Source organism: Mobula birostris, chromosome 26 (genome assembly GCF_030028105.1).
Source record: "Mobula birostris isolate sMobBir1 chromosome 26, sMobBir1.hap1, whole genome shotgun sequence".
Lineage (NCBI taxonomy): Eukaryota > Metazoa > Chordata > Chondrichthyes > Myliobatiformes > Myliobatidae > Mobula > Mobula birostris.
In genome coordinates this window covers 28343289-28370712 of record NC_092395.1, presented here as the reverse complement: position 1 = coordinate 28370712, position 27424 = coordinate 28343289, and the positions used below count along the sequence as shown (strand labels likewise).

General features: G+C 44.5%; 1 protein-coding gene across 3 annotated transcripts in view; it reads right to left on the bottom strand.

The window, feature by feature from the left end:
• Window positions 1-2313: 2313 nt before the first annotated feature.
• LOC140188117 (arrestin domain-containing protein 3-like) overlaps window positions 2314-27424 on the bottom strand; it is a 36752-nt gene continuing 11641 nt past the window's right edge. The window contains exons 1-8 of one of the 3 annotated variants that reach the window (XM_072244077.1): window positions 12938-13299; window positions 9090-9159; window positions 8499-8646; window positions 7866-7968; window positions 6490-6743; window positions 6185-6347; window positions 5141-5304; window positions 2314-4309 (exon numbers count right to left, since the gene is read on the bottom strand). In XM_072244077.1, the coding sequence (XP_072100178.1) occupies window positions 4256-4309; window positions 5141-5304; window positions 6185-6347; window positions 6490-6743; window positions 7866-7968; window positions 8499-8646; window positions 9090-9159; window positions 12938-13211 (1230 nt within the window). In that variant the 5' untranslated portion in view covers window positions 13212-13299 and the 3' untranslated portion in view covers window positions 2314-4255. Of the gene's footprint in view, window positions 4310-5140; window positions 5305-6184; window positions 6348-6489; window positions 6744-7865; window positions 7969-8498; window positions 8647-9089; window positions 9160-12937; window positions 13300-27424 lie in introns of those variants that run through there. The other 2 variants (XM_072244078.1, XM_072244079.1) reach the window with 2 other exon arrangements.

Genomic DNA, 27424 nt, shown 5'->3' with positions numbered 1-27424 from the left:
TTCCAAAATAGTTAACTCATTCTCTCTTCAGGTGATAGACCTGTCATGTCAGGAACCAGTCTGATAAAACTTGTTATTCTGCCACTGGAACAAACATATCCTTTTATGGACTCAATAGTTCAAATAGGATCTCACTAAAGACGATTATAGAAAGATATTTCTACTCCTGCGCTTGAAGCCTCTAGCATAAAGGCCAACATGCCAAAAAGTATAAGGCAGTGAAAAACAGAGTTAACATTTCAGGTTTGTGTCATGTAGAGCCTGTAAACAAATAAAAATCAGCTTTGGAGTCATGCGTACATTTTGGAGGAGTGAAAGAGGATAACAGATGTTACAGGGACTGTACTGTAAGCAGTTACAAAATTCATGGGGCAGGCAGGGCCTGAGCAGGTTACAGAAATAGTGAGAGGTAGAAGAGCTGGGAGGTATTAATGGTATAAAGGGGAGCATAGAGGCCAGAGGAAGTTACAGGGATATGATGTAGAGACTGTAAGACATTAAGACCATAAGATATAGGAGCAGAATTAGGTCATTCGACCCATCAGGTCTGCTCCACCATTTTATCATAGCTGATCCAGTTTCCTCTTAGCCCCTGTCTTCTGCCTTCTCCCCAAAACCTTTCATTCCCTGACCAAACAAGAACCTATCAACCTCTGCCTTAAATATACCCAACAACCTGGCCTCCACAAATATGGCAACAAATTCCACAGATTTACCGTCCTCTGACTAAGGAAATTCCTCCTCATCTCCATTCTAAATGCCCTTCTATTATGCAGATTGGAAGAAGTAAAAGCATAGAAAGATTTCTAAAATAATTTGTTATTTGTGTGGAGAACCACCTTCAGCAAAAACAGCAAATCATTTAGAGAGAACTTTCTGGGCAACACCTCACTCGCTCTGAAAACAGATGATTGCTGAAAATTTGGGAATAGTTACACCTTTCCCTTCTGAACTTGCTACGGATATTTATACATTTAATGAAGACCAGTCCACAGGATCCAATTAATATAGTTATGTGTACGCAGAATTTTTAATTTAATCTTTGACATTTTTCTAGTAGGCTTTCTTGCTGACCGCAGCAATTTTTGGCTTTGATTAGAATCATGCTGTGGTGGGAGCTAGCTGTACACAAGTAGGCTGCACAACTACCTGCCCTCCGTACTGTGTTGTCCACAAAGCATTTTGTAAGATTACCGTAGAGGGTGCTACGGAAAAAGTGTTCGTTATCACCAGCAGCATGGTGCAGAAAGAGCCTCACTGAGCAATCCCGAGAGGGCTCAAATGGAATTGAATCTGTTCTCAAACCATGTCAAATCACAGGGAAAAATTCACATGCTCAGGTTGTATTCCTCAAGATTTATCTGATTAGGGGGCGACTTGAACCAAGCTTTTAAACAGTGTTTCCGCAGTCTGCAAGCCTAACTCCAGCAAGCATAAATTAGATCCAAGCCTTTCAAAAGAGGAATTAGGAAATAGCTCCAAATGCAACAGCATGGAGAGTATAGCATGACAGTTGAAGGTTCTCCCTACACCTTGCAATTAATGTTAGAATTGTGTAGGTTGTAAACCCAAGACTGACAATCCCTTTTGGATGTCAAAGCAGGGTGGGAAAACTAGACTTGGGTCACAGATCAGTCACAACTTCACTGAATGGCAGAATAGACAAGAGCTGGATGACAATATGGTGCCACGGTTAGCGCCATGTTATTACGGCTCGGGGCATCGGAGTTTAATTCTGGCGCCGTCTGGGAGGAGCTTGTGCATTCTCCCTGTGACTGCATGGGTGCTCTGCTTTCCTCCCACAGGCCAAAAACGTACTGGTTAGTAAGGTAATTGGTCATTGCAAACTGTCCTGTGATTAGGCTAGTGTTAAATAGAAGGGTTGATGTACGGCACAGCTTGTCGGGCTGGAAAGGTCTGTTCCATACTGTATCTCTAAAATAAAACAATCTTGTTTCTATGTTTGCGCTTGTTGAGGTTGGCATTTTGCCCAGCACCCCATCCTGTGTAATTTCCAATTCCACTTGGTGCAGACCAGTGAAATAATTGAGCCAGCAGGAATTAAGGAAGCATGCAGTTGTCACTAGGAACCTCGAGCGTTTTGAACTGTATCTTGATCCCAAGGATATCAAGACCAACTAAACTCATCAACCCATTGTCAGGCTCCCATTCCTCCCAGTGTAAAGAGCATTCTGCTAGGCCTCTGGCCACACTGCCCCAACCAAGCCAGAGAAGGTAGTGTCTAGAAACTGTTTTCATCAGTCAATGCATCAAATAATTAAGAGGAAAAAAAAAACATTATCACAGGAAGAATAATTTAGAAATATTTTATTGTATAGGAAAAGATACAAAAATATATTTTTAAACAAAGAATTTAACTGTTTGAAAAGTATCTTAGATTTGTTATACAAAATAGAAGATTTATCATCAATCTTCCATACAATAGTTGGAAACATCTCCTTCAAGCCAAGTAATTGCCAATTGAACTGGCATTATCCCTGTAGAATATCATACAGCTTTCTGTTTCTCTATTATTCTCATCTCAAACAATTGGAGAATATGAAATTGATGATGTTTATCAGTATGCTTTTCCACCCATCTCCACTATTTTCACAACTAACATTGAGAGAAAAATATAAGTTTTTAATATAAAATGCACCCTTGGATATTTACTCGTAGCAGTTTGCTGGAGATTACTTTTTTAATCCCGGATGTTTGATAATCTTTAATATTGTTCACCACATGTCACCAGCGTGGATTGTAATTACATTTGCTAAGAAGTATATTTCTTTATTTAAAAAAAGATAGGCAAAGTGTACATCAAAAATCAAAGATCAATATTCTTCAGTGAAAGTCTGAAGCAAATGCACAAAGCTCCTCCGTTTCTAAGGCTAGAGGACTGGCATGACCCGAAATCTTGTTATAGGCACATCTCCACAGTATGGAGATGGTCAGCTCATAATCCGTCTTTCCTTCAATCCTTTGGTAATCTACAGAATTTAAAGTGAAGCCCTTTGTAAAGAGTTAATGGTTACAGAGAAAGTTGTTGGTTCTGCTGATCACATATGATGCTATCATAACCCATCCTTATTAACCAAACAACTACAATAAAGTTAAGCTGTAAGCCCATCACTTTTAAAAAAATTATACAAGTATTCCTTCTCAAAACTCTCTGGCTCTCCACTTCTCCCTCTCCTTCAAAACCCATCTCGCTGACCAATTACTTCCTACAAAACTCATCTCACTAACTTAACCCTATCCTTCTTCTTCATTCCTCCCCATGCTCACCCTGTCCATCATTCACTTTTAAACAAAGGTGCAGCCTAAACATTAAAGATTACAGGGTCAAGGTTTTATAAAACAGGTCAAGTATTCCAATACTGCACAAGAGACAGTATTGGCCTGCCTTAGAATTTGGACTGAACGTTTGGGTCAAAGAGGATTAGATGCAGGAACTGTTGAGAAGCATTTTTTTTTTAAAATGAAAATCCCTGACTTTGAAACTCCTCTCTGCCACTGAAGACTAAATCTTCACATCTCCACTATTCCATTAAGATCTGGGCACCCTTCTCCAATCTATGGGAAGAGTCCATGCATGGTAACCACAGTGCGGACTGGCCAGTGGTACTCACAGAGCAGGCAGATTAGATCTGACAGGATTAGACCGTCAATGCCATTGTATCCTCATCAGATGCTCTGAACTTTCTCCCGCCCTTCTGCAAACTTCCAAACATCAGCTTAATAGGGTGGCTACCTAGCTGTCAGAGTCAGTAGCTGACATCGAGACATCTCCTTCCCACAGTCACCCCACATGTGTCAACTGGTCAAGTGTGAGTACCATCTGCTGAGACATACAGCCATACAGTTGCCCTGGCAGGGAAGGTGGTCTTGCTGGGCTCAAGGTCCAGGCATGGCCAACATGACCTACCCATCTCCTGCCGCACAGTCACACCCAACTCATCAGACCCCCGGTGGTCTACCGTTCGACAGGGCGCCAAGCTCAACGAAGTGGAACGCCAAGAGAAGATGACAAATAGCACAGCAAAAGGCGAAGGTGGCTGATGATCAGACTTGTAGCATCTCCAGCAGTCAGAGGTCGCGCTCTGCTCCCTTTCAAACACTGTCCCTTTCACTTTCAGACAGCAATATCCTGAATTTCCTCTTCAAGGTGCTGGCATTAGCCAAGGCTCTGAAAGTGGGTTTTAAAATCTCTCTTTTGCTCCATTTTCTCCCCCAGAATTACGCAGAGGAATCTTCAGCAGGTCATACATCGGCGACGCATCTCCAGTCCCTGGGGATGAGGGTCAATCTGGATGGAGAGAAAGTGCAGCAAGATAAGCAAGTGGATGACAGGCTCACCAGGAAATCATTGCAAGTGACCCTAGGTGGGGTGACATGTAACAATGCAGGCTAGCAAGTTGACTGAAAATAAAATGCTGAGCTAATTTCCCACAGGAGGCCAAGATGTAGATCTTGCCAGAACTCTGCTTAGATACCACTGCAAACAAGTGTACACTTCTGAAGTTCCATTTTACATTAAAATGGTTGACTAATTATTACGGTTATAGGGATTGGCCATGGATGACACAGAAACAGAGTTAAGGGAAAGGTTCTTAAATTGGTTTCACTGACTTGGATTCCACTCAGGCAGGGCAAAGAGACTTTGCTTAATAGTGCCCTGAGGATGTGTTTCTCATCTTGTTTTTCAAATTTGTTTCCATTCATTAAGTGATGATCGAGACTGACGCATAAATAGTCAGTCAATGGAGCATGCTGAACCTGCCTACTACAAAGTCAACCGGTACACAAGCGAGACCATCCTGATGTCAGAAAACTTGAGCAGGCTGGGACTCTTCACGAGCACAGAAGGCTAAGGGGTGACTGGGAAAGGATTGGATGGGGTGCAGAAGCCATCATTACCAGACCCAGTCACAACTTCAGGAGAAAGATCACTTCCCAGAGATTGGGGAGAATATGAAATTTAATTCCACAGCAGGAAGTTTCAATTTGCCCCATTCTCTGAGAAAATAACCAATGCACCCTAAGAAAATGGGATAGATCCACTAGGAAGAGGAAAAGGAGATTACAGGGTTATAGAGGGTGGGGAGAAGGCTTGTGAGAAGCAAAAAAGCCACCTTACTTCTGAATAAATGGGTGGGGGGCGATTTCGGAACTCCTGTACATAGACAAAGAAGGGATGCCCCAGCATTCCCCCTCGTTCTTCCTCATTCTCAGGAATGGACAGTCTTTGGTCTGTTTGGCCAGCCTCTTCCTCAGAGACTACCTCCAAGTAATCAGGAGGTGCTGAAATAGAAAGCGGGCACATTAAGGTAAATGTGAAGAGGAAGGACTAGAAATTAAAACAGGGTTTGTAAAAGTCATAAAGCCCTCCCAGGGTCTGATATCAAGGGGAGACAGGAGGTTGGAGCAGGTTCAACAATAGAGGCCTTGTACATAATGAGTGAAGACTGTTGCTGTGGCAAAGACCACTCACCCCTTTGTGGGTCAACACCCAGCCCCCTAGTCGATGTTCTGCCATTCAATTAGATCCTGGCTAAATTGTGTGCATGTTCCACTTTGATTATGGAACCCCCAACATCTTTACCAAACAGCCAATCTCAACTTTGTAATTTTCTATGGACCCCCATCCTTGCATCCTCCACCCCACACTATCCCTAAGACAGGGAGAGAGTGACGAAGCTGAAGACACAACTCTGCGACCAAGCTTCCGGACTCCTGCCTGATCATGTCCTGATGTGGCATAATGGTCTGCTAACACTCCTGTAAAGCACGTGGGGAAATCTTTCGCATTAAAAAAAAAGGTGCTCTGTAAATGGAAGTAGTTGCAACGTCAGAGTCCCTTTTTTTTTGTACTACAAGCCCTTGAATTTCTCCCCTTTTCCCTTACGGGGAGCTATCTGCTTCTGGGGCCTTTTAACCATTTAACCACCCTCCCACCCAATTCTCTCATCTTTATCCCCATCCCCTTATCCTTAATGTTGTAGCTGCATGGACAAAATACTAAGCATCACCACAGGCATGAATGGGCAAAGGGACACAGACACCAAAGGAGGGATTCGAGACAAGGACACAGAATAAGCTTGCAAACCACTCGCGCACGTCCCAACATGGTGCCTCTCCGTCCCACTACTCAAACTCTTGACGCAAGTGGCGAGATACTTACGCTCTGGCCTCTCTGGGAGGGTGAGACGCAGCCAGTTGATGTCCATACTGTACTGGCTCCCCACGCTGGACGACCGGCTTCCAAACGGGTGCAGTGGGATGGTGCCAATCACTAGTGGCAGCTCCAGGGACAGTTTGGACGTTCCCGGAATTTCAACATAAACCTAATACAGATAAAAGACAAATTTCTCCCATTAGAAAGTGCCTCCAGAAAATATTCCTCAATCCTGCAAACCATCCCTCAATTCTCTGCCTCCCTTTCCAGCATTCCTCCTCCCCACATCCGTGACTAATCCCAGGTCTTACCCTCAGTGTATAGTCCACATGAATCACACGGCACTGGAGAGAAGGCGAGACAGGTGGGATTTTCAGCGGGCGCCCGTGCCACGTTCCCCTCTTGCGTGGGGCCACCCCTTCACCATGCAGGGTGGCCACCACTGATTTCTTCTGCTTGGTCGTGCCCCTGGCAATGAAGGTCTGCATCTGGATGATGGCTGCTTTAGGAGTCACTGTGCGGGAGCAGCAGTTGTCCACTTCGGCAAAAATTGGGATCACCTCACCTGGGGAAACAGACCAGAGGGTTGACGTTACTGGATTGCAAGCTGGCACCGGGAGAGGGGCAATGCTAAAACAGCAGTAGGGTGTCGTATCCGAGAGATTGGATGTAATTAATCCCTATGCACAATATTACTCTCCTTTATTCAAGAAGTATTAAACTATAACTGCAACAGGGTTAAAATTTTAACCTAATACCTCCTTCACAAAGGGTCAGTTCAAAATTCCATCCTTGCTTTCTTCTTTTAAAAAAGAGCTTCAAAGTTTCAAGAGGCCTTTCAGCCACTTGATCCTGTTTGGCCATCCAATCTAATATCTTATTTGGAACCATAGCAATGTGTTGCCTTTGGATGCCTTGATTGCTCTCAGCCAATGGAAATATGGCAAACTTGATCACTAAATCCCCACTTAACCCAGTAGCCACCATGCACAACCAGGCTCCGATGTCATGATAAGATGTCCAAGTTTTTAAAAAAATTTCCCAATGTCAGTTCTTTTGAACCCCTCCATTCTTATCATCGCAATTAGGTCATTCTACCAACCATAATAAAACACAAGCTGAATTTATGCAACCTATGCTAAATAGAGTGAACCTACCCTGAATGCATAGCCAGAAAATTAGTTTATAAAGCATAATATCCAGCCTTTTTCAAAAAATTGCTCAGAATAGCTGGTTATTTATTACATAACTTGTTTGGCGCATATTGTTGTATAGTTATAAGACAGGAAAGGCTGCAGATAATGCAATGTAAACTCAGAGGGACTAGATAGATACTAGCAGGTGGCTTCCACCTCAAGGGCCAGTCATTTAGGACTGAAATGAGAAGAAACCTCTTCCTCAAGGCTGGCAAATTTCTGGGATTCTCTTGCCAATTACTATCGGTCACCGTGCATATTCAAGAGATTTTTTGAAAAAACTAAAGCTATAGGATTTGTAGAAAAGTTCAGGAAAAAGATCAGTGGTAATATGTTCGGGGAGCCAGGCATAAGAGGCCTTCTCATACTCTTGTTTCTTACTGTGACTATACTACACTGTGTGTAAAGTGTTCTCTGATGTGCCATGGTCATGATCAATAACAAACAGAATGCACCTCTTTTAAAATCTAACAAAGGAAAGCCCCGTTTACCTGGTGTGTAGCCTTTCCGGTCAATTTTTGCTGTCAGAGCTAGATGGCCAAGGTTGCAGTACCAGACACGAGCTGACTTCTCCTTTGTGCCTGCTTGTGGAGCCTAGCAAGACAAAAGGTGAGGAATGCAAGTGGCAGACAAGGTAACTGCCCGAGTTCCTAATCAGTCATTAGAGACAATGGCCCAGCATGACCTCACCACCATTTAATCCCTTTTTCGTCTATGAATACTCAATCCTATGAGCAGGGCCATTCATTAAATCTGGAAGAAGACAACGTGTATGCCTGCACAAGGACGGTACCTCCCCAATTTTATTACAGCCAGTTAGACAGGTTCTCCCTGTCCTCTCCTTCAAATAATTCAAAGCACCTCAATGAGATCAAACTTTAATTTAAACTCATGGCAGGAAAGCAAACCTATTAGGTACATTGCTTTCGTAAACCAGCTCTTTTAAGTTGCTGGCACTATTGTGATAAGCTGATCCTGCACTCCCTCCAGTGAGGAGCAAGCCTGGAATTGAACACGGTTACAGGATTTAACAGGGGAGTGTGAACCACCTACCACCCATGCCCCCACTCCCTCGAGTGCCCTTGTACTGTTAGCAAGTTGGTGATGGTTTCAGGGCTTCTTACCAATAATGAAGGTGTGTTGATATCGATCGGCTCAATCACCGTGAACTCCTTTTTGATTTTCTTGACAGTGGCCCAAGGGCGATGAAGTTTGGCTTTGACCCAGTATCGCACACTGCCATGTTTTCCCTCAAAGGATGTGACCAAGTTCCTGTATTGAGGGAAACCCACACATTAAAAACCTGGCACAGCTCACAGGATTATTCAGAGAAACATTTTCTGGAGCAGCTTTGCTTCTACGATAGAAGAACTAATTGGCGGGTGCATGCAGCTCCTGTTCAGATAGCAGTTACCCTACATAACCTTCATTTATACTGCATACCTACCAGCACTCACAGTCTACTCCCTGCACCCTTCATGCCCCAAGACTTAATGGCTGTGCACTTTCCTTAATTGTCCCTCGCTCCAATAAGGCTTCAAGTCAAAGCTTAATATCAATTAAACAATATTCTGAGATGCTCTGTCTCAACTTTTAGCAATCTTGTGTAGCTTTGGAGTTTGCACCTTGACCCCCCCCCCCCATGTTAACCAGTTGCATTTGGTAGAAGCTAGGAATCCACAAGGACAGACATAGGAAAAAGTTCGGAGACTCACTCTTCAGGAAGCTGGAAGCTGAATGGGAACTCATGACGACCAGCCTGGAGAACTGTGAAATTTCCGTTATCTGAAAAAAGTACGAAACAAGTCTTCAGAAACAAAAATTCACTTAATTCTTTATTATTCTTCTGATGCACCGATATCAAAGACTATCATATAGCAAGTGAAGAAGAGACTAAAGGATATGATCATGATATTAAAAAAAATGCACTTTCCATGCTATTATCAAATGCATGAAACCAACACTCTGTTTTCACAAACTCAATTGTAAAGAAATGGTCACATCAACACCTGCTCCCTTGTGTAGGTTCTTGGGTTCAAACCTTAGAAATTATCTTGGACGTAAAGCAGGCTGGCATGTCCAGCACAGAGTGAGGGCTGCACCCCTGAAGATGTTTCCTCTCTGATGAGCTCCCACCCAAGTTCTCTGCACTGCAGGAGGACAGAGAATCCTCTGGCATCATTTTAAAGAACTGGTGTGTTTCCCTGGATCATCTGGCCATTCTGATAATGCTGTCTGCAGGACCTTTGGGTTATTTCCTACATCACTGCACTTCCAAAAAGAAAACATGCTTTGAGATGTCTGGTGAGAAAACAGCACAAATGGATTTCATGCCTGTGAATCACCTATCACCATGGGATTTGTACCTGGAAGAAGGTGGGGGGTGGGGGGGGGGGAAGTGAGGACATCACAGCAGGTGTCCAAATCTGGTGGAATTGTTCATCACACAAAGCTTCATCTCATAGTCGCCCACCAACCGAAAATTAGACAGAAAAACCCTTGCAGTGAGGAATGTGGCTATGCCCCATAATGGAGTGGATTCTGTACAGTATTTAAAATTTAAAACGTCCCACCTGCTCCAGTCAATAATCCAATTCTTCCCTGGAAACCAAATCAACGGAAGGGTAAATTACTGAATATCAAGCCTCAGCAGTAAGGCAATTATTTTTAGTTGGCAGTTCGGCAACCTTAGGACTGCCTCACTGGGCCAGATCTGTCGGAACAAAAGCACTGAAATGCAATGGGCCAAACAAGTCAGAGTTCGGCCAATGAACCCCTGCCTAGGTGACCACGTGAGGGGGTCAGCCTCCAGCCCAGGAGCATCAGTAAGTTATATCACAACTTTTGGGACAGAAGACCAGAGAAGAATAATAGGCTGTTAGGGCAGGTGACAGGAGATCAATTGTATTTATTAGGCACAGTTAGATGTTATAATGCTAGTTCAAAGTTGTTCAGGTAGCAAGAAGGGCTAGGTAGATGGTTGGTGGGAGTGCAGAGACAACAGTTACCCTCAGAGCCAGCGTACTGCAACATGGGGTACGGAAGCTCAGTTGCCCAATTTCAGTAGTATACAGGATGTAAAGATGAATAAAATGCTGAAAAAAATTATTTTCTCATCAAGACAATAAGACGTTGGTGATGGTTCTGCTTTATACACATACAATCATTCACCACTCCTGACTGTCACTCTCCAATTTTGCTCCGCAATTTCCGTGCTTCACACCGTTAACTTTCTGAACTGACTGAATTTTGCACTGATTGAGAAAACCTCAAACCTTCAGGCTGTCTCTTTTAAAAAAATGAGCAAGTGGTGGGCTCAAGTTTCAATTCAAAGACTTGAGCACATTCGCGATTGCCACCCTCGTGATGCCACTTTTCTGGTGAAAGTGTGAGATTTTGTTGGTTAACTACTACCTTTCCCTCATTACCGTTTTAAAGAGAGAGAAAAAAATTTGCTTAAAAAATGCTTTTATTTGTTCTGAAAAGGAAGTGAGACTTGCTCCAGAAACTGAAGTGCTGCTTTTTTTTTAAAAAAAGGGGTTTTGTGTGTACTGATTTTTAACCATAAACACAAAATGCTGCAGGAATTCAGCAGGTCAGGCAACATCTATGGTGGGGTTGGGGGAAGGAGAGGGGTAGATAAGCAGTCAATATTTTGGGCTGAAACGGCTTCATCATGCCCAAATGTTGGCTGTATTCCCGTGCATGGAAGTTGCCTGACTTACTGAGCTCCTCCGGCATTTTGTGTGTGTTGCTCAAGACTTCCAGCATCTGCTCAGCCTCCTGTGTTTATGACTTTCAGCCATGCCTAGATTCCCTTGACAAACCTGAGAGCTCAAGGCTGTCAGTGACGACAACTCCACTCTCCTCCTCCTCCGGGGTACTGCCCACACAATGACTACTTACAAAGCAATATAACAAACAGCCCATGTAGGAAGAGACATGTCCTTACTTGCTACTCAATGCACTAAGAAATCCTGTTCACTGCTTTCTGCACCCACATAGTGGACTAGAGTGAGCCAGCATCCACTGGCTGGGACTTGGAGGAGAAACCTCTTACCCAAGTGAAACAATCCCTTTAATTACAAAAAAGGTATGCTAGGGCAGTCTTTAAGAATCCTTTACAATGACTTCATCACCTATGGTGTGACTTTGAGGATCTCACAAGACAATAACAAAACATGAAAGCAAAGACCACAAAGTCCTGACTAGTCCAGAGCAGAAGCTACAAGCCCTATCTCATCCTATATTTCTGGTAGGAGTGTGTTTCTCTCCACCCCTACCCCACCTCATCTCATCTCATTTTCTGCCTTCTTCCAAGCCACTTCTTCCATCCAAGGGTTCTGAAAAAATCTGAAACAGTCCTGCAAGTTCTGCTTCCTGCTATCTAATTTCCCCCACAACTTGATTGGTTACCCTAAAGCAAGTTTTTTTTTGCCAGTGGGAAAGGCTGATGTCGTGGGAGATGGTCAGACCTCTGATTTATAGTCCAGAGCCACCACCGCAGAAACAAGAACCCTTCTTCACTGAATGATATCACCTGGTAGAACATACTGCCTACTGAATCCATCCCAGCTCTTTGCTGGTAGTCCCACTCCACCCCCCCCCCCCGCCTCATCCGTCAATTTCCAAATCCTTCCTTTCAAATATTTATTCTCACTTTAAGTTAACTTGCCTCTGCTCAATGGAATACCAAATATAATTCAATCAGAATTTTGCATCTTTTTGAAAGCTTCGAAATTGGCGTACCCGTCCCTGACCCACCTCCTTGTCAGTCGTGGGCAGGTGTTGAAACAATTAAAAGGGGAAAACTTGACAGATACTTGGATGGGATGGAGAACTGGGTTAAATAGGGGCACTGCAGAGACATAACTGACGGGGGTAAATAGACTGCTGAGTGGAAATGGCATTTAAAAGGTACCGGCAGAAACGATTCTTTAAATGGACGTCTAAATCCTAGAAGGGATCTCTGTGACAAACAAAAAAAACGACTGGGGATTTGTTCCTCTAGACAAAGACCAGCAAGCAGACAGAGTCTCGATTCATCTGTTCTAATTCAGAACTAACCCATGCTCCAGAGAAGACAGAAAGCCGTGGAAGGACAATACAACTCCGCGCGCGCGCACACACACACACAGCCTTCCAAACAAAAAGTGAAATAAAAACCTTGATCTCCTAGCAAGGTCACTAGATTCACTTACAGAGCACCAGTAACGTGCTGATCTACAAAAGCAGCCCATGTTTGGTGCATCTTTCACCAAACACACTGACAATGAAGTAGCAACACGCCGAATAAACCAGGGCAGAAGAACTGCTGTTGCTGCCCAGGTTTGCAGTTGACAGTTCACGCATTTAGGCTGTGCTCACCTTTCCCACCCCCCCCCCCTTCCCCTTTACTTTCTCTCACGATACAGCATAGCAAAAGGCCAATAAACTCATTGTTCACATGCAGGTGTTCATAATTTCTCCTGCAATCCCAGTGTTCTGCAAAACAACCTCGGATTCCCCACTTCTCAGGAAAAGCTGTCGACTGGTTAGAAACATGTGGCGACAGGCTGCTGACCTGCTTGGATGAGGTTCACCCTCTTGTTATAGTACTCCACTTCATCGCTGTAATTCTGGGTGTAAGCCGTGCTGGAGCCGGCACTCCGAGACTCGGTCCAGTGCACCTTCGCGTAGCCCTCGGTGTGCAACTTCAGGGACTGCACTTTCATTGGCCGGGTCACTTCCAGGACAACTTTGCCTGACACTTCATCGCCAGTGCTGTACACAGGCACCGAGTCGGGATCGGGGCTGTCGAATATCAGTGAAAAAGTCTTCAGCTTCTCTAGAATCATTTCTGCGCTTTCGGCTTGATTGAATCTCGAACTGTCGACTACTTGCCAACTGACCGGCACGACAAGAAAGCAAACTACCTTACTTCTGGGTGTGTGTCACTTTAAATATAGGCTCCGCATCGCGGAAGGCGGGCCGCGGACAGACTGACAGATAGGTTCGACCAGTAAATTAGAGAGACGTCCACTAATCTGTCCAATCAGCAGCGGAGCATGAGGCGACAGCTTCTTGCTAGCTTGATTGACAGATCGCAAGGAGAGAAAAACAAGTGACACTGCGCATGCACCACCGTACCACACCTCGCTTGTTTTTCTTAAAGCTGAAAAATGAACGGGTTAAAACCCGAGCCTGGGATTAGTTAGACGTTAAAGACAGAATCTCTCCGCCCATTGGAAGGAAAACATCACGAGAGATTCCAGCCAGGATAAAAAAAAAAGCAGAGAAAACATCGAGCCCTAGAAACAAACAACTTCGAGGGAAAGTCCGTAAACTTCTGGAAAAGTTGCCAGACTTGTGACTACTTTCTTTGAACTTTTGCAATTACCTTTACTTATTGAGTTATACTTAATTTTGATACCGTAAGTGATCTATGCAGCAATCCACCAAATTGCTCATTTCAAGCATAATGACTTTAGGTTTTACGAAATAATTTATTTTACTTTATTTTATTTAATTTATTTTACATAATTCAAATGAAATCTAGCGTTCTGAGAAGTACTGCAAGACGACTATTATTATAATTTTAAAGCATATTTTCAATAAGTCACATCAAGTAAAAGCACCCCCCCCCGCCATTCAAAGCGATTTCCAGTTTTCTTGTCACTCTTGTAAATTAAAGATGGAATTCCTCGACAGATTATTTTTGTATACCAGCAATATAACATTTTTGTAACATTTTCAGTTATCACATTGTTATTAAAAAAGAGGCTGCAAACAAATAAAATCCCTCACAAAGACGTTTTCTTGAATGATATGCTCAAGAGAATTATGGAAATTTTATTTTTAGTTAGGAGGTTAAACAGATTCCCTTTGTCTATTCCACTAGTTTGGCAAGATATATATATAATATAATTTTTTTAAAAAGTAATAAGTCTTTGGACCTAGACATTGCTGGCAAAACCAGCATTTATTACTATCCCAAATGTCACTGGGGAGTCATCTTTATGAACTGATCCAGTGCTGTTGGGTAGTAGAAAATTCCCAGATTTATACTCCTCAGTGAAGAATCTGTGAGGCATTTTCAAATCTGGATTGTGTGCAGTTTGAAGGGGAACTTGCAACTGGTGGTGTTCCCTGTGCCCTCTGCTTTTGTAGGGACGGCACTACGTTGCTAACTTGTTTTCAACTATGTCCGGGACTGCTCCCAGCATTTCCACTCTTTCCATTGAACCAGGATGATTCCCTGGATTTTTACTGAGGATCGAGGGAGTAATGTGCTGGACCATTAGGTTACAGATTGTGGTAGTGTGCATCTCTGCTGCTAATGGCCCACAGCGCCCCCTGGAGGTTCAGTTTAGAGCAAACCGTTGGAAGTTTATCCTGGTGAACACCTTCGAGGTGCCATTCAGCAAGATGTGAACACAAGGCTTTGTCTCCACTGTGTGCCTGCACAGGTAGGGTGGACATTTACCTCTTGGTTCACTTGCTCCCTGCTACAAACACAACCCTTCAGGACTCGGTCAGTGGTGATGGTCACCATGGCACTCTTGGTGATGGACAGTGAGGCCCCACGTAGAACGTCCCTCTATTTTCGGCGCTTCTTCAAGCATTATTCGACATGGAGGATTGCCACTACCTCCTCTGCATGGCTGGCCCAATGCTGTGTGATTCCAATGGGCCTACGCACAATGTTTAAGATTATTCTCCCATGTTCCACATTGGGTGGGGACCATAAAACCATAAGATATAGGAGCAGAATTAGGCCATTTGGCCCATCCAGTCTGCTCTGCCATTCCATGGCTGATTTATTACCCCTTTCAACCCCATTCTCCTGCCTTCTCCCCATAATCCTTAACACTCTTACGCATCAAGAACCTATCAACTACCACTTTAACTATACCCAAGGAGTTGGCCTCCACAGCCATCTGTGGCAGTGAATTCCACAGATTCACCACACTCTGGCTAAAGAAATATCTCCTCCTCACTGTTCTAAAGGGATGTCCTTCTGTTCTGAGGCTGTGCTCTGTGGTCCTGGACTCCCCCACTACAGGAAACATCTTCTCTACATCCACGCTGTCTGGGCCTTTTCTATGCGGAGGTCCCATAGTAACAATCAGGAAGACACAATGATTGTGTCAGACCGCCACTTCACAACTCTTTGAAACACCTCAAATATTTGAGGGCCATGAGGAATATTGGTACATAGACCGTTTGCAGGGTGGGTTGGGGGACTGGATTCGTCCAGTTTGACTCCCTTTCAATATTTTAGTACAACTGAGGGGCTCACTAGGTGATTTGAGGGTGACAATTTCATTGGCAAGGCTGACGTCATAACCAGCAAGGATGGCAGATTTCCTCCCTGGAGAATTAGTGAACCAAAAATCAGGTAGTTTTGTACACATCACTGGTTTGTTTTTTTAATGCAATACTTCCAGGATTATGAATAGAGGATTTGAATACCAAAGCAGAGTCGATGAATCCCATATCATTAGCTCAGTAACAACCACTGTGCCACATTTATTTAAAATATTTTTATATTATTTAAAGCAGCACACACACACACATATATATATATATATAGAGAGAGAGAGAGAGAGAGAGACAGCGCGCACACTAGGGTGCCTTAAGACTTCTACACAGTACTGTGGTAATTTTATGTATTGTACTGTACTGCTGCCATGTAAAAAAAACTAATTTTATGACATGAGTGATGAATCTGATATGGGTCTCTGTTGTGGACTGAGAGTGGGAAGGGGGTAGGGAGAGTGGTATAATGGTTGGGAAAAGGGGAAGGGAGAGGAGAATCATGGTTGGGAAAACAGGAAGGGAGAGGGGAGGGCGAGGGAAGCGCTAGAGAGACATTTTACAGTGATCAATAAATCAATTGTTTGGAATCGAATAACCTTGCCTGTTCTCTCTGGGCTGGGTGTGTCTGCACTCACACTACACCCCACCACTGGCATCTCACCCCACCCTTCCCGAGGCACCCTACCCTCGCCATTCCCAACATCCTTTGATCTCACCAGATTTCCAAACTCGCTCCCCATTCCATATTGACAAATGCAGTACGGCACAAAAGTCTTACGCACCCTAGCTATACATATATGTGCCTAAGTACTGTACACCCAGAAATTTAAAAGCAGGGAGCAAGAGTGACAGTACTTCAGAAGTCATATTCCTGATGACCGGATCTTTGCTATGAAACACAACATCAGTACTGTACACCTGTATTTTTGTTGCCAATTGTAAATCAGAAGATGAGCATTGGTGCCCTCTGGTGGTGTTTAGCTCAAACTGGCAGAAAATTCACTGGTTTCTTAAAGTTGTTACCGTATAGCCTGGGGAGGTAATGGAGTTAAGCTCCCAATAGCGCGTCTCAAACAGCCTCTGACAACCAAGTCCAGCTCCTGACCTTCACGCGGGGCTTAGATACTAAGCACGGCAGAATCACTTCTACAGACAGAAGAAGGGGGAAAGGAGGCTTTCTGGCACCTTGAAACCAGTCGTTTCAGGCAGATGGAGCTGAGTCAGCCGAGGTTGGCAGCTCATCTAGGAGAAGGGATAACTTTGATCACAAACCTCTGCTAGATTGCAGCTATACCCACTCGTGCAAAAGGCTTCAGGAGTAAACCCCGAGGGAAAAATCCAGAGCTGGCATCCCTATGTTGAGTCCAACTCCTGCGATGCCACTGATGCCAAACTGTATTGGCCTCTGCCAGTCCTTTGGATTCATCAGCTGTGTGTTTGGGGGGGGGGAAGCCTACTACGTGGGCAACAGCTTGATCCCCAAATCGTACTGTCCTGCCTTGCGTATTGTATAGACAACTGGGATGCAACATCCCATGGTTGACCCCGACTGACGGAGGGCCTCATTTGGTAGGAAATTTTAAATACAAGTACAAATGTAGAGATTTTCAAAAGTACTGAAGCTAATTCATCACACCAGTAACCGGAAATCTGAACCTTTGATCCAGTAATACAAATTCAAAACTCATCAATCATTTGTATTAACCCTGGCTGAAAATAGTTGCATTAATCATGATCAATACCATTTGAAGGTTTTGTTATTAAAAAGCCTACTGGTGTCATTAACATCCCTTAATGAAGAAAATCTGCTCCCCAGGTGCAACCTGACCTATCTCTATGTGACTCCAGGTCTGCTGATGTAGTTTGCTCTGAAATATTGCCTCAATTTACAGGCAGTTAAGAAAAGACCAGAAGTGCCAATCTTGCAGTATTGTCCACATACAAAAAAAAAACATGATGGATTTGTATAATCAAGTTCTGAAGGCACATCAGCAATATCAAAAGTAAGAAATGACTGGTGCATAACTTGCTCTTGTTGTTCTTAGGATTTTTACCACACTCAAGAGAAATCACAATGGACCTTTATAAAATACTGGTTCAGCCAAAACTGGAGAGCTCATGTCCAGTTCTAGTCAGTACACTTTAGGAAAACTGTGAAGGCTCAGAAGCTTTTTGCCAAAACTATTCCAGTGATGGGGGACTTTAATTATGAGGATTGACTAGAGTTAGGTTTGTTCTCCACAGAACAGAGGACATTACAGAGAGAACTGATAAGGGCATTTAAAGACATGAGATGATAAAAACAGAGAAACCTTCTCTGCTAGTAAAGTCAAAAGTACATGAAAAGTGTACAGAAAAACACATAGGAAAAAGGTGATTGGCAAAAGAACCAAGAGTGTCACAAGTATGTTTTTAAAAAAAAGCACAGCTAGTGTTTAGGATCTGAAATGGACTGCCAGGGGTAATAGTGGGAGGGAGTATGAATGCAGCATTCAAAAGAGAACCACGTATGTACAGTATTTAACAGGAAAGAATTTCAATGGTCAGGGGGAAAGAGACTAGCTTAGTTTTTTTTTAAAAAACCATTAGGCAGTGCCCATGGGGCACAGACTTGAACCTGCAAGAAGCTGGTGCTGAGAAGTACCCAAAGCTAAAACTAGTTCAATTGCCCTGGAATAGAGCCAGTATGGATTCAATGGGCCAAATTGCCTCATACCATGGAACCATTTGCAGAGTCTCTGAATGCTCTTAAACTCCAGGTTTAAGACTGGTCAGAGAGAAGTAGTGGTCTGTCACGAGCCTTCTGCTCTCACTATATCATCAGGACAGTGAACAGCATTGACTACCGAGTCCCTTAGAGCTTGGCTCAGAGATTGACAGCGCATGTTGCACAGCAAATGAGAGGAGCCCAGGCTTTGTCCCGGCAGCCAAGTTTACGCCCAAAGTGGCACTCATGGGCTTTCTTAATAAGAGAGGCCATGTTTCGTCTTTGAGATTTAAGCACATACTCACCACAAATATAACAGAAATATTGGGGCTGTTACACCATTGGTGAGACATTTTGCTATCACAAATACTCCTATAAATACAATTACTTTGTTATAATGAGTACACAGAATATACTATGCGTGCAGAGGAAGCGCATTGACGTCATTGTAAACTGATATACATGTTAACACAATGCATAGAACTGCGCGTGTATGACATTTTCATAGCCTTTCTAAAACTTGTCCTGCCGTGCAGCATCCGCCCTGTCTAAGCATGCCCAGGCATGCCTAGACAAGATAGATAACTTCTCAGCTTACACTGTAGGCAACATTTTAATTGAGTTGAAATATGAATTGAAATAACAAATATAGGCGCTTTTTTTTTTAAAATGGTGCACGTGAAGGAAATTTCTTGGTGATTTTCATGATCAACAGCTAAAAATACATCAGATACACCCAAAAGCATTCAGGATGCAAAATCTTTGTTGTCCAGTGTAATCTACTGTTCCCCTGTAATGGGAACTGCTCTTGAATCCCACCACACACTGTGCAACGTGTTTTTTATCACTCCAAGTATTTTAATGCTTAAATGATCTACTTTTAATGCAATAATCTCCACTTTGCCCTGGATTCAAAATTGAAACTGGTTTCATCCTGATTAAACCTGGATGGGACGCTCACCACACCCAAGACTGAAGGAGTTCCCCTGAATTACAGGAAATGAACAGACAGCACAATTCACAAGAAGGACTCCACACACAAGCATTCTGAAAGTAAAACAACGTCTCAGACGTCAGTGTGGGAATGGGAATGGAATGAAAATGGCTGGCCACCAGGAGATCCTGGCTGTTCTGGCAGACAGAGCCAAGGTGCTCGATGGAATAATCCTCCAGACTGTGTGGGTCTCGTTGAAGTAGAGGAGGCTGCACTGAGAGCACTGGATACGACAGATGAACTCAGAGGATTGACATGTGAGCTGCTGCCTCACCTAGAAGAACTGTTTAGGTCTCTGAATGGAGGTGAAGGGGCAGGTGTGGCTTTAGGGATAAGTACCTGGAGGGAGACTGGTGGGGAGGCTGAAGGCAAGTCAAGTCATGGACAGCGCAATCCCTGCACACAGGGGAAAGTGTGCCCAGTGACGGGATGTAGTTGGAGATGGCAGAAGTTGCAGAGTATGGTGATATGTTGGACTTGGAGGCAGTAGCCTCTCCCCGTTATGCTGCAGGAAAGAGGTACAGGGTGAGGGCAGACATGTGGACGATAGCTGCATTGGTAGCAGTGGAGGGGAAACCCTGTTTTCTGAGAACCTTGGACTTCCTGGAATGGGAAGTCTGGTCGTGAGAACAGGCACGTCAGAGACAGAGCAACTGAGCGGAGGGAACAGCATTCTTGTAAGTTATCGTAGAAATTGTGCACACAGCAACAGTGCAAATCTGTTCAAAGAGTTATAGAATCCTTTCCTTTCAGGGCAGTTTGACTCAGAAGCTCATTTCTTACACGTATAGTATACCTTAGACACAGGTCCACTGGCCCAAATGCCCCGTGTTGGTGTTCATTTTTTAAGCAAAACTTTTTGTCCCAGGCCAAAACACCACTACTTTATCATTTCCTGTCAGAGTCGCCTTTTGTTTAGATACTCCTGTACCTAGAGAGACTTCATGTACATATGCTTGGTACACACTCAGAGGCCACTTTATTAGGTGCACCTGCTCGTTAACGCCAACATCTCATCGGCCAATCATGTGGCAGCAACTCAGCGCATAAAAGCAGGTTCAGTTGTTGTTTGGCCAATCATCAGAAACGCGATCTAAGTGACTTTGATCATGGAATGATGGTTGGTGCCAGACGGGGTGGTTTGAGTATCTTGGAAACTGCTGATCTCCTGGGATTTTCCCTGCACAACAGTCTCTAGAGTTTAGAGTACAAACACATCCGGTGAGCAGCAGACATTTTGGCCGACGTGACTTGTTAATGAGCGAGGTCAGGAAGGTGACAGTAACTCAACTAACCACACAATTCAACAGTGGAATGCAGAATTGAATCTCCGGACCCACAACACGTCGAACCTTGAATTGGATGGGCTACAGCAGCAGAAGACCACAAACACACCCTCAGTGGCCACTGTATTCAATTCCGGAGTTACCAAATAAAGTGGCTGCTGAGTCTATGTATATCCGCTAATCTTACGTATTTATATTTATTGTGTTTCGTGCTTATTGTATGTTTACTTTTGCTGCATCAGATCTGGAGTAACAATCGTTTTGTTCTCCTCTACTCTTGCGTACCGAAGAATGACAAACCATCTTGAATCTTGAAACCTATTCCTCTGGTGCTCAACCAGATTTCAACCAAAGTATCGCCAAGGTTGCCCAGGATCCTAAAAGTCACCACTGGCCAGAAACTCAGCCACAGCAGCCACATAAATGCTGCAGCTTGTAGACCTCATCTCAGGCCGGGTATTCCACGGTGAATGTCTGTGATGCTGGGAAGGATTTGTTTTACTCGGTCCCATGGGAGGGAATCAATAGATGCTGTGTGCAGTATCCTCTCCCACAGGGATTTTCCCTTTCTGACCACAGGGATGCTGGTGGCCATCATAGGACGACGACCTGGATAAACACTTTATAAGGAGAGGTTGGCCAGGCTGCGTCTTTATTCCTTGGAACGTAAGAGAATGAAGGATGGCCATACTGGAAATTCTGAGATGCCCAGATACGGCGGATGGTAATAGTCTTTCCCCCAGGCAGGGGAATCCAAAACTAGCGGGCGCAGGTTTAGGGTGAGATGGGAAATATTTAAAAGGAAAGCGAGGAGCAACATTTTTCATGCAGAGGGTCTGGAGTATATAGTGCAAGCTGCCACAGGCAAGTACAATAGTATCATTCCAGAAGCTCTTGGATTGGTACACGGAGGGGTGGTGCTTTGGGGGATATGGGCCGAATGCAGGAAATTAGATCTAGCTGGGTGGTTTACCTGGATTGGGTGTGCTGAAGGGCCTGTATCTTTGCTGAATGACTCCATGACCATGACTTCCTGCACCTTGTCCAGCAAGCCGTTATGTCCACGCAAGCTACTTGGCTATGGGGAAAATCACCAACGATTTCAAGAACTCAACTGCACTGAGACCCTCACCTGTGCTTTTGTAATCTCGACGTATTGTGATTTGTTTGCCCTCCCAATCTGTCTAACCTTTGACATGGTCCATAAATTAGATCGGTCCTAATCATTGTTGCTCATGTCCCAACTTGCACCAAGCCCCATTCACCTTTCATTCACCTGCAACAAGACCTGGATAAACAGACTCAGTAATACTCACACCACACGTGCCATCAAGTGATTGTCTCCAACAAGAATCTAGCCATTCATCGCTAGGTCACAGCTTGAGTAGCCCGACTCTTCCTCCTGACACCACAAAGTCTTTCCATCATGACCACAAATTGCATGATAAATACACTGGGTGGGAGTGGGTGGAGATACGTCTCTACCAAAGGAGGTGTAAGGTGCTCCTTCCCGCCGCTAGCCCGCAGGTCACCCTCGGGCAAGGTGCAGCAACCAATCAGGGTTATGTGAAGTCATGGGAGCAGGTGGTGGATGGTCATATGAGCAGCTGGTGCATATCCCAAGTCCCGGTTATGCCATCACTGACACCAGGCAGACAATCTCTGAAGAGGATTGAGGCTGGGGTCACCCGTCTTGTAAAGACACTGCCCAGAAGAGGCAAGGACAAACCACTTCTGTAGAAAAAAAAATTGGCAAAAACAATTATGGTCATTAACTATGATTGTCCACATCATGTGACATGGCACATGATCATGATGATGACACAACCCTATAGTTGCTGCTCCAAAAAAAAAAAATCTGAAGTCTCTCAACACCGTCCAGGACAAAGCAGGGTGGTTGACTGGTCCTCCGACCATCATTTTAAACATCAGAAGCAGAATTTCTTGTCCCATCTTCTATGACAGTGATGATGTGTTTTTTCCCCTCGCGGCAGTTACACAGTGCCGAGCCATAAAGGTGGCTCTAAATTATAAAATAAGTCAGGTCAAGTCAATTTTATTCTCATTTCGACCACAACTGCTGGTACAGTACACAGTAAAAACGAGACAACGTTTTTCAGGAACATGGTGCTACATGAGCAATACAAGAACTACACTGAACTACGTAAAAAACAACATAAAAATACACTAGACTACAGACCTACCCAGGACTGCATAAAGTGCACAAAATCGTGTTAAAAAGGGACAATGAGGTAGTGTTTAGGGACCATTCAAAAATCAGATGACAGGGGGAGGAATCTGTTCTTGGATCATTGAGTGTGGGTCTTCAGGCTCCTGTACCTCTTCCCTGGTAGTAGTAACGAGAAGGCGATGGTCCTTAATGATGGATGCCGCCTTCCTGAGTCACCCCCCCCCCCGCCCGGCGAATATGTCCTTGATGGTGGGGAGGGTTGTGCCTGTGATGGAGCTGGTTGAGTCTGCGACCCTCTGAAGCCCCTTTGCTTTGCTTTGCGTTGGCATCTCCACACGAAGGTGTGATGCAACCAGTCCGAATGCTCTCCACCAGTGGCTGCAATTTATCTGCGGGGTGCAGTGCACCACGAACTTGAGGTTCTCTCATAATCACTGTCCCTACCATTGAGAAAGAGGCATTTTCAGATGTAGAGGGTCACCAACCCTTCCAAGTCACGTAATCCTCAATAGACCCCCTTATCGTCACTGGGTGGATTTCCCAGCACTCCTTATTCAACAGCACTGACTGCAACAGGCTGATTTTATTCCTCGTGTATCGTTGGAGCAATAAATGCCAGTCCTGCTAGCAATATCCATATCCTAAAGAAATTTAAAAAAAAAATTAAATGTGCTTGCTGACTCAGATTAAACGTCAGTCAAGCAACGCTTCAGTATGACAGCGGATTGGTAGTTTGCCTCCCAGGTGCCAGGGTCCGGGGATGTTTCTGATCGCATCCACGATATCCTGAAGTGGGAAGCAGAACAGCCAGAGGTCGTGGTACATATTGGTACCAACAACATAGGTAGGAAAAGGGAGGAGGTCCTGAAAGTGACTACAGGGAGTTAGGAAGGAAGATGAGAAGCAGGACCTCAAAGGTAGTAATCTCAGGATTACTGCCTGAGCCATGTGACAATGAGTGAGGTGGAGGAGAAATGCATGGCTGAGGGATTGGAGCAGGGGGCAGGGATTCAGATTTCTGGATCATTGGGACCTCTTCTGGGGCAGGTGTGACCTGTACAAAAAGGACGGGTTGCACTTGAATCTGAGGGGGACCAATATCCTGGCGGGGAGGTTTGCAAAGGCTATTGGGGAGAGTTTAAACTGGAATTGCTGGGGGGGTGGGAACTGAACTGAAGTGACAGAGGAAAGGAGGTTAGCTCACAAATAGAGAAAGCTTGGAGAAAGTGTGAAAGGGAGGATAAGCAGGTGACAGAGAAGGGATGCACTCAGACCGATGGTTTGAGATGTGTCGATTTTAATGTGAGAAGTATTATGAATAAAGCGGATGAGCTTACAGCGTGGATCAGCACTTAGGGCTATGATATTGTGCTCATTACAGAGACTTAGATGGTGCAGGGGCAGGAATGGCTACTTCAGTCATTCAAAGTGGGCATGCAGGTACAGCAGGCGGTGAAAAAGGCGAATGGTATGCTGGCATTTATAGTGAGAGGATTTGAGTACAGGAGCAGGGAGGTACTACTGCAGTTGTACAAGGCCTTGGTGAGACCACACCTGGAGTATTGTGTGCAGTTTTGGTCCCCTAATCTGAGGAAAGACATCCTTGCCATAGAGGGAGTACAAAGAAGGTTCACCAGATTGATTCCTGGGATGGCAGGACTTTCATATGAAGAAAGACTGGATGAACTAGGCTTGTACTCGTTGGAATTTAGAAGATTGAGGGGGGATCTGATTGAAGCGTATAAAATCCTAAAGGGATTGGACAGGCTAGATGTAGGAAGATTGTTCCCGATGTTGGGGAAGTCCAGAACGAGGGGTCACAGTTTGAGGATAAGGGGGAAGCCTTTTAGGACTGAGATTAGGAAAAACTTCTTCACACAGACAGTGGTGAACCTGTGGAATTCTCTGCCACAGGAAACAGTTGAGGCCAGTTCATTGGCTATATTTAAGAGGGAGTTAGATATGGCCCTTGTGGCTAGGGGGGTCGGGGGGTATGGAGGGAAGGCTTGTGCAGGGTTCTGAGTTGGATGATCAGCCATGATCATAATAAATGGCGGTGCAGGCTTGAAGGGCCGAATGGCCTACTCCTGCACCTATTTTCTATGTTTCTATGTTTCTATGTTTCAAGTACCAGGCTTTAGATATTTCAGAAAAGACAGAGAGGGACGCAAAAGAGGTGGGGGCATGGCACTGTTGATCAGAGATAGTGTCACGGCTGCAAAAAAGGAGGAAGTCATTGAGGGGTGTCTACAGAGTCTCTGTGGGTGGAAGTTTGGAATAGGAAAGGGTCAATACTGGGTGATTTTTATAGACCACCCAATGGTAACAGGGACATCGAGGAGCAGATAGTGAGACAGATTCTGGAAAGGAGTAATAATAACAGGGTTGTTGTGGTGGGAGATTTTAATTTCCCAAATATTGATTGGTAGTTCCCTAGAGTGAGGGGTTTAGAAGGGGTGGAGTTTGTTAGGTGTGTTCAGGACGGTTTCTTGGCACAGTATGTAGATAAGCCTACAAGAGGAGATGCTGTACTTGATCTGGTATTGGGAAATGAACCTGGTCAGGTGTCAGGTCTCTCAGTGGGAGAGCATTTTGGATCTAGCGATCACAATTCTATCTCCTTTACCATAGCATTGGAGAGGGCTAGGAACAGACAAGTTAGGAAAATGTTTAATTGGAGTGAGGGGAAATATGAGGCTATCAGGGAGGAACTTGGAAGCATAAATTGGAAACAGATATTCTCAGGGAAACGTACGGAAGAAATGTGACAAATGTTTAGGGGATATTTGCATGGGGTCTGTGTAGATACGTTCCAATGAGACAGGGAAAGGATGGTAGGGTACAGGAACCGTCGTGTACAAAGGCTGTTGTAAATCTAGTCAAAAGGAAAAGAAGAGCTTACGAAAGGTTCAAAAAACTAGGTAATAAAAGATGTGAGAGAATAGGGCCAATCAAGTGTAACAGTGGAAAAGTGTGTATGGAACCAGAGGAGATAGCAGAGGTACTTAATGAATACTTTACTTCAGTATTCACTACGGAAAAGGATCTTGGCAATTGTAGGGATGACCTGCAGCGGACTGAAAAGCTTGAGCATGTAGATATCAAAGAACAGGATGTGCTGGAGCTTTTGGAAAACTCCAAGTTGGATAAGTCACCGGGACCAGACGGGATGTACCCCAGGCTACTGTGGGAAGCAAGGGAGGAGATTGCTAAACCTCTGGCAATCTTTGCATCATCAATGAGGACAGGAGAGATTCCTGAGGATGTGAGGGTTGCGGATGTTGTTCCCTTATTCAAGAAAGGGAATAGGGATAGCCCAGGAAATTATAGACCAGTGAGACTTACTTCAGTAGTTGGTAGGTTGATGGAGAAGATCCTGAGAGGCAGGATTTAAGAACATTTGGAGAGGCATAATATGATTAGAAATAGTCAGCATTGCTTTGTCAAAGGCAGGTTGTGCCTTACGAGCCTGATTGAAGTTTTTGAGGATGTGTCTAAACACATTGATGAAGGTAGAGCCGTAGATGTAGTGTATATGGATTTTAGCATGGCATTTGATAAGGTACCCCATGCAAGGCTTATTGAGAAAATAAGGAGGCCTGGGATCCAAGGGGACATTGCTCTGTGGATCCAGAACTGGCTTGCCCACAGAAGGCAAAGAGTGGTTGTAGACAGGTCATATCCTGCATGGAGGCCATTGACCAGTGGTGTGCCTCAGAGATTTGTTCTGGGACCCCTACTCTTTGTGATTTTTATAAATTACCTGGATGAAGAAGTGGTGGGATGGGTTAGTAAATATGCTGATGACACAAGGTTGGGGGCGTTGTGGATAGTCTGGAGAGCTGTCAGAGTTTACAGCGGGACATTGATAGGATGCAAAACTGGGCTGAGAAGTGGCAGATGGAGTTCAACCCAGATAAGTGTGAGGTGGTTCATTTGGTAGGTCAAATATGATGGCAGAATATACCATTAATGGCAAGTTTCTTGGCAGGGTGGAGGATCAGAGGGATCTTGGGGTCCGAGTCCATAAGGCACTCAAAGCTGCTACGCAGGTTGACTCTGTGGTTAAGAAGGCATACAGTGCATTGGCCTTCATCAGTTGTGGGACTGAGTTTAAGAGCCGAGAGGTAATGTTGCAGCTATATAGGACCCTGGTCAGACCGCACTTGGAGTGCTGTGCTCAATTCTGGTCGCTTCACTGCAGGAAGGATGTGGAAACCATAGAAAGGGTGCAGAGGAGATTTACAAGGATGTTGCCTGGATTGGAGAGCACGCCTTATGAGAATAGGTTGAGTGAACTCAGCCTTTTCTCCTTGGAGCGACGGAGGATGAGAGGTGACCTGATAGAGGTGTACAAGATAATGAGAGGCATTGATTGTGTGGATAGTCAGAGGTTTCTCCCCAGGGCTGAAATGGCTAGCGCGAGAGAGCATATTTTTAAGGTGCTTGGAAGTAGGTGCAGAGGAGATGTCAGGGGTAAGTTGTTGTTGTTGTTTTTACGCAGATAGTGGTGAGTACATGGAATGAGCTGCCAGTGGTGGTGGTGGAGGTGGAAACAATAGGGCCTCTTA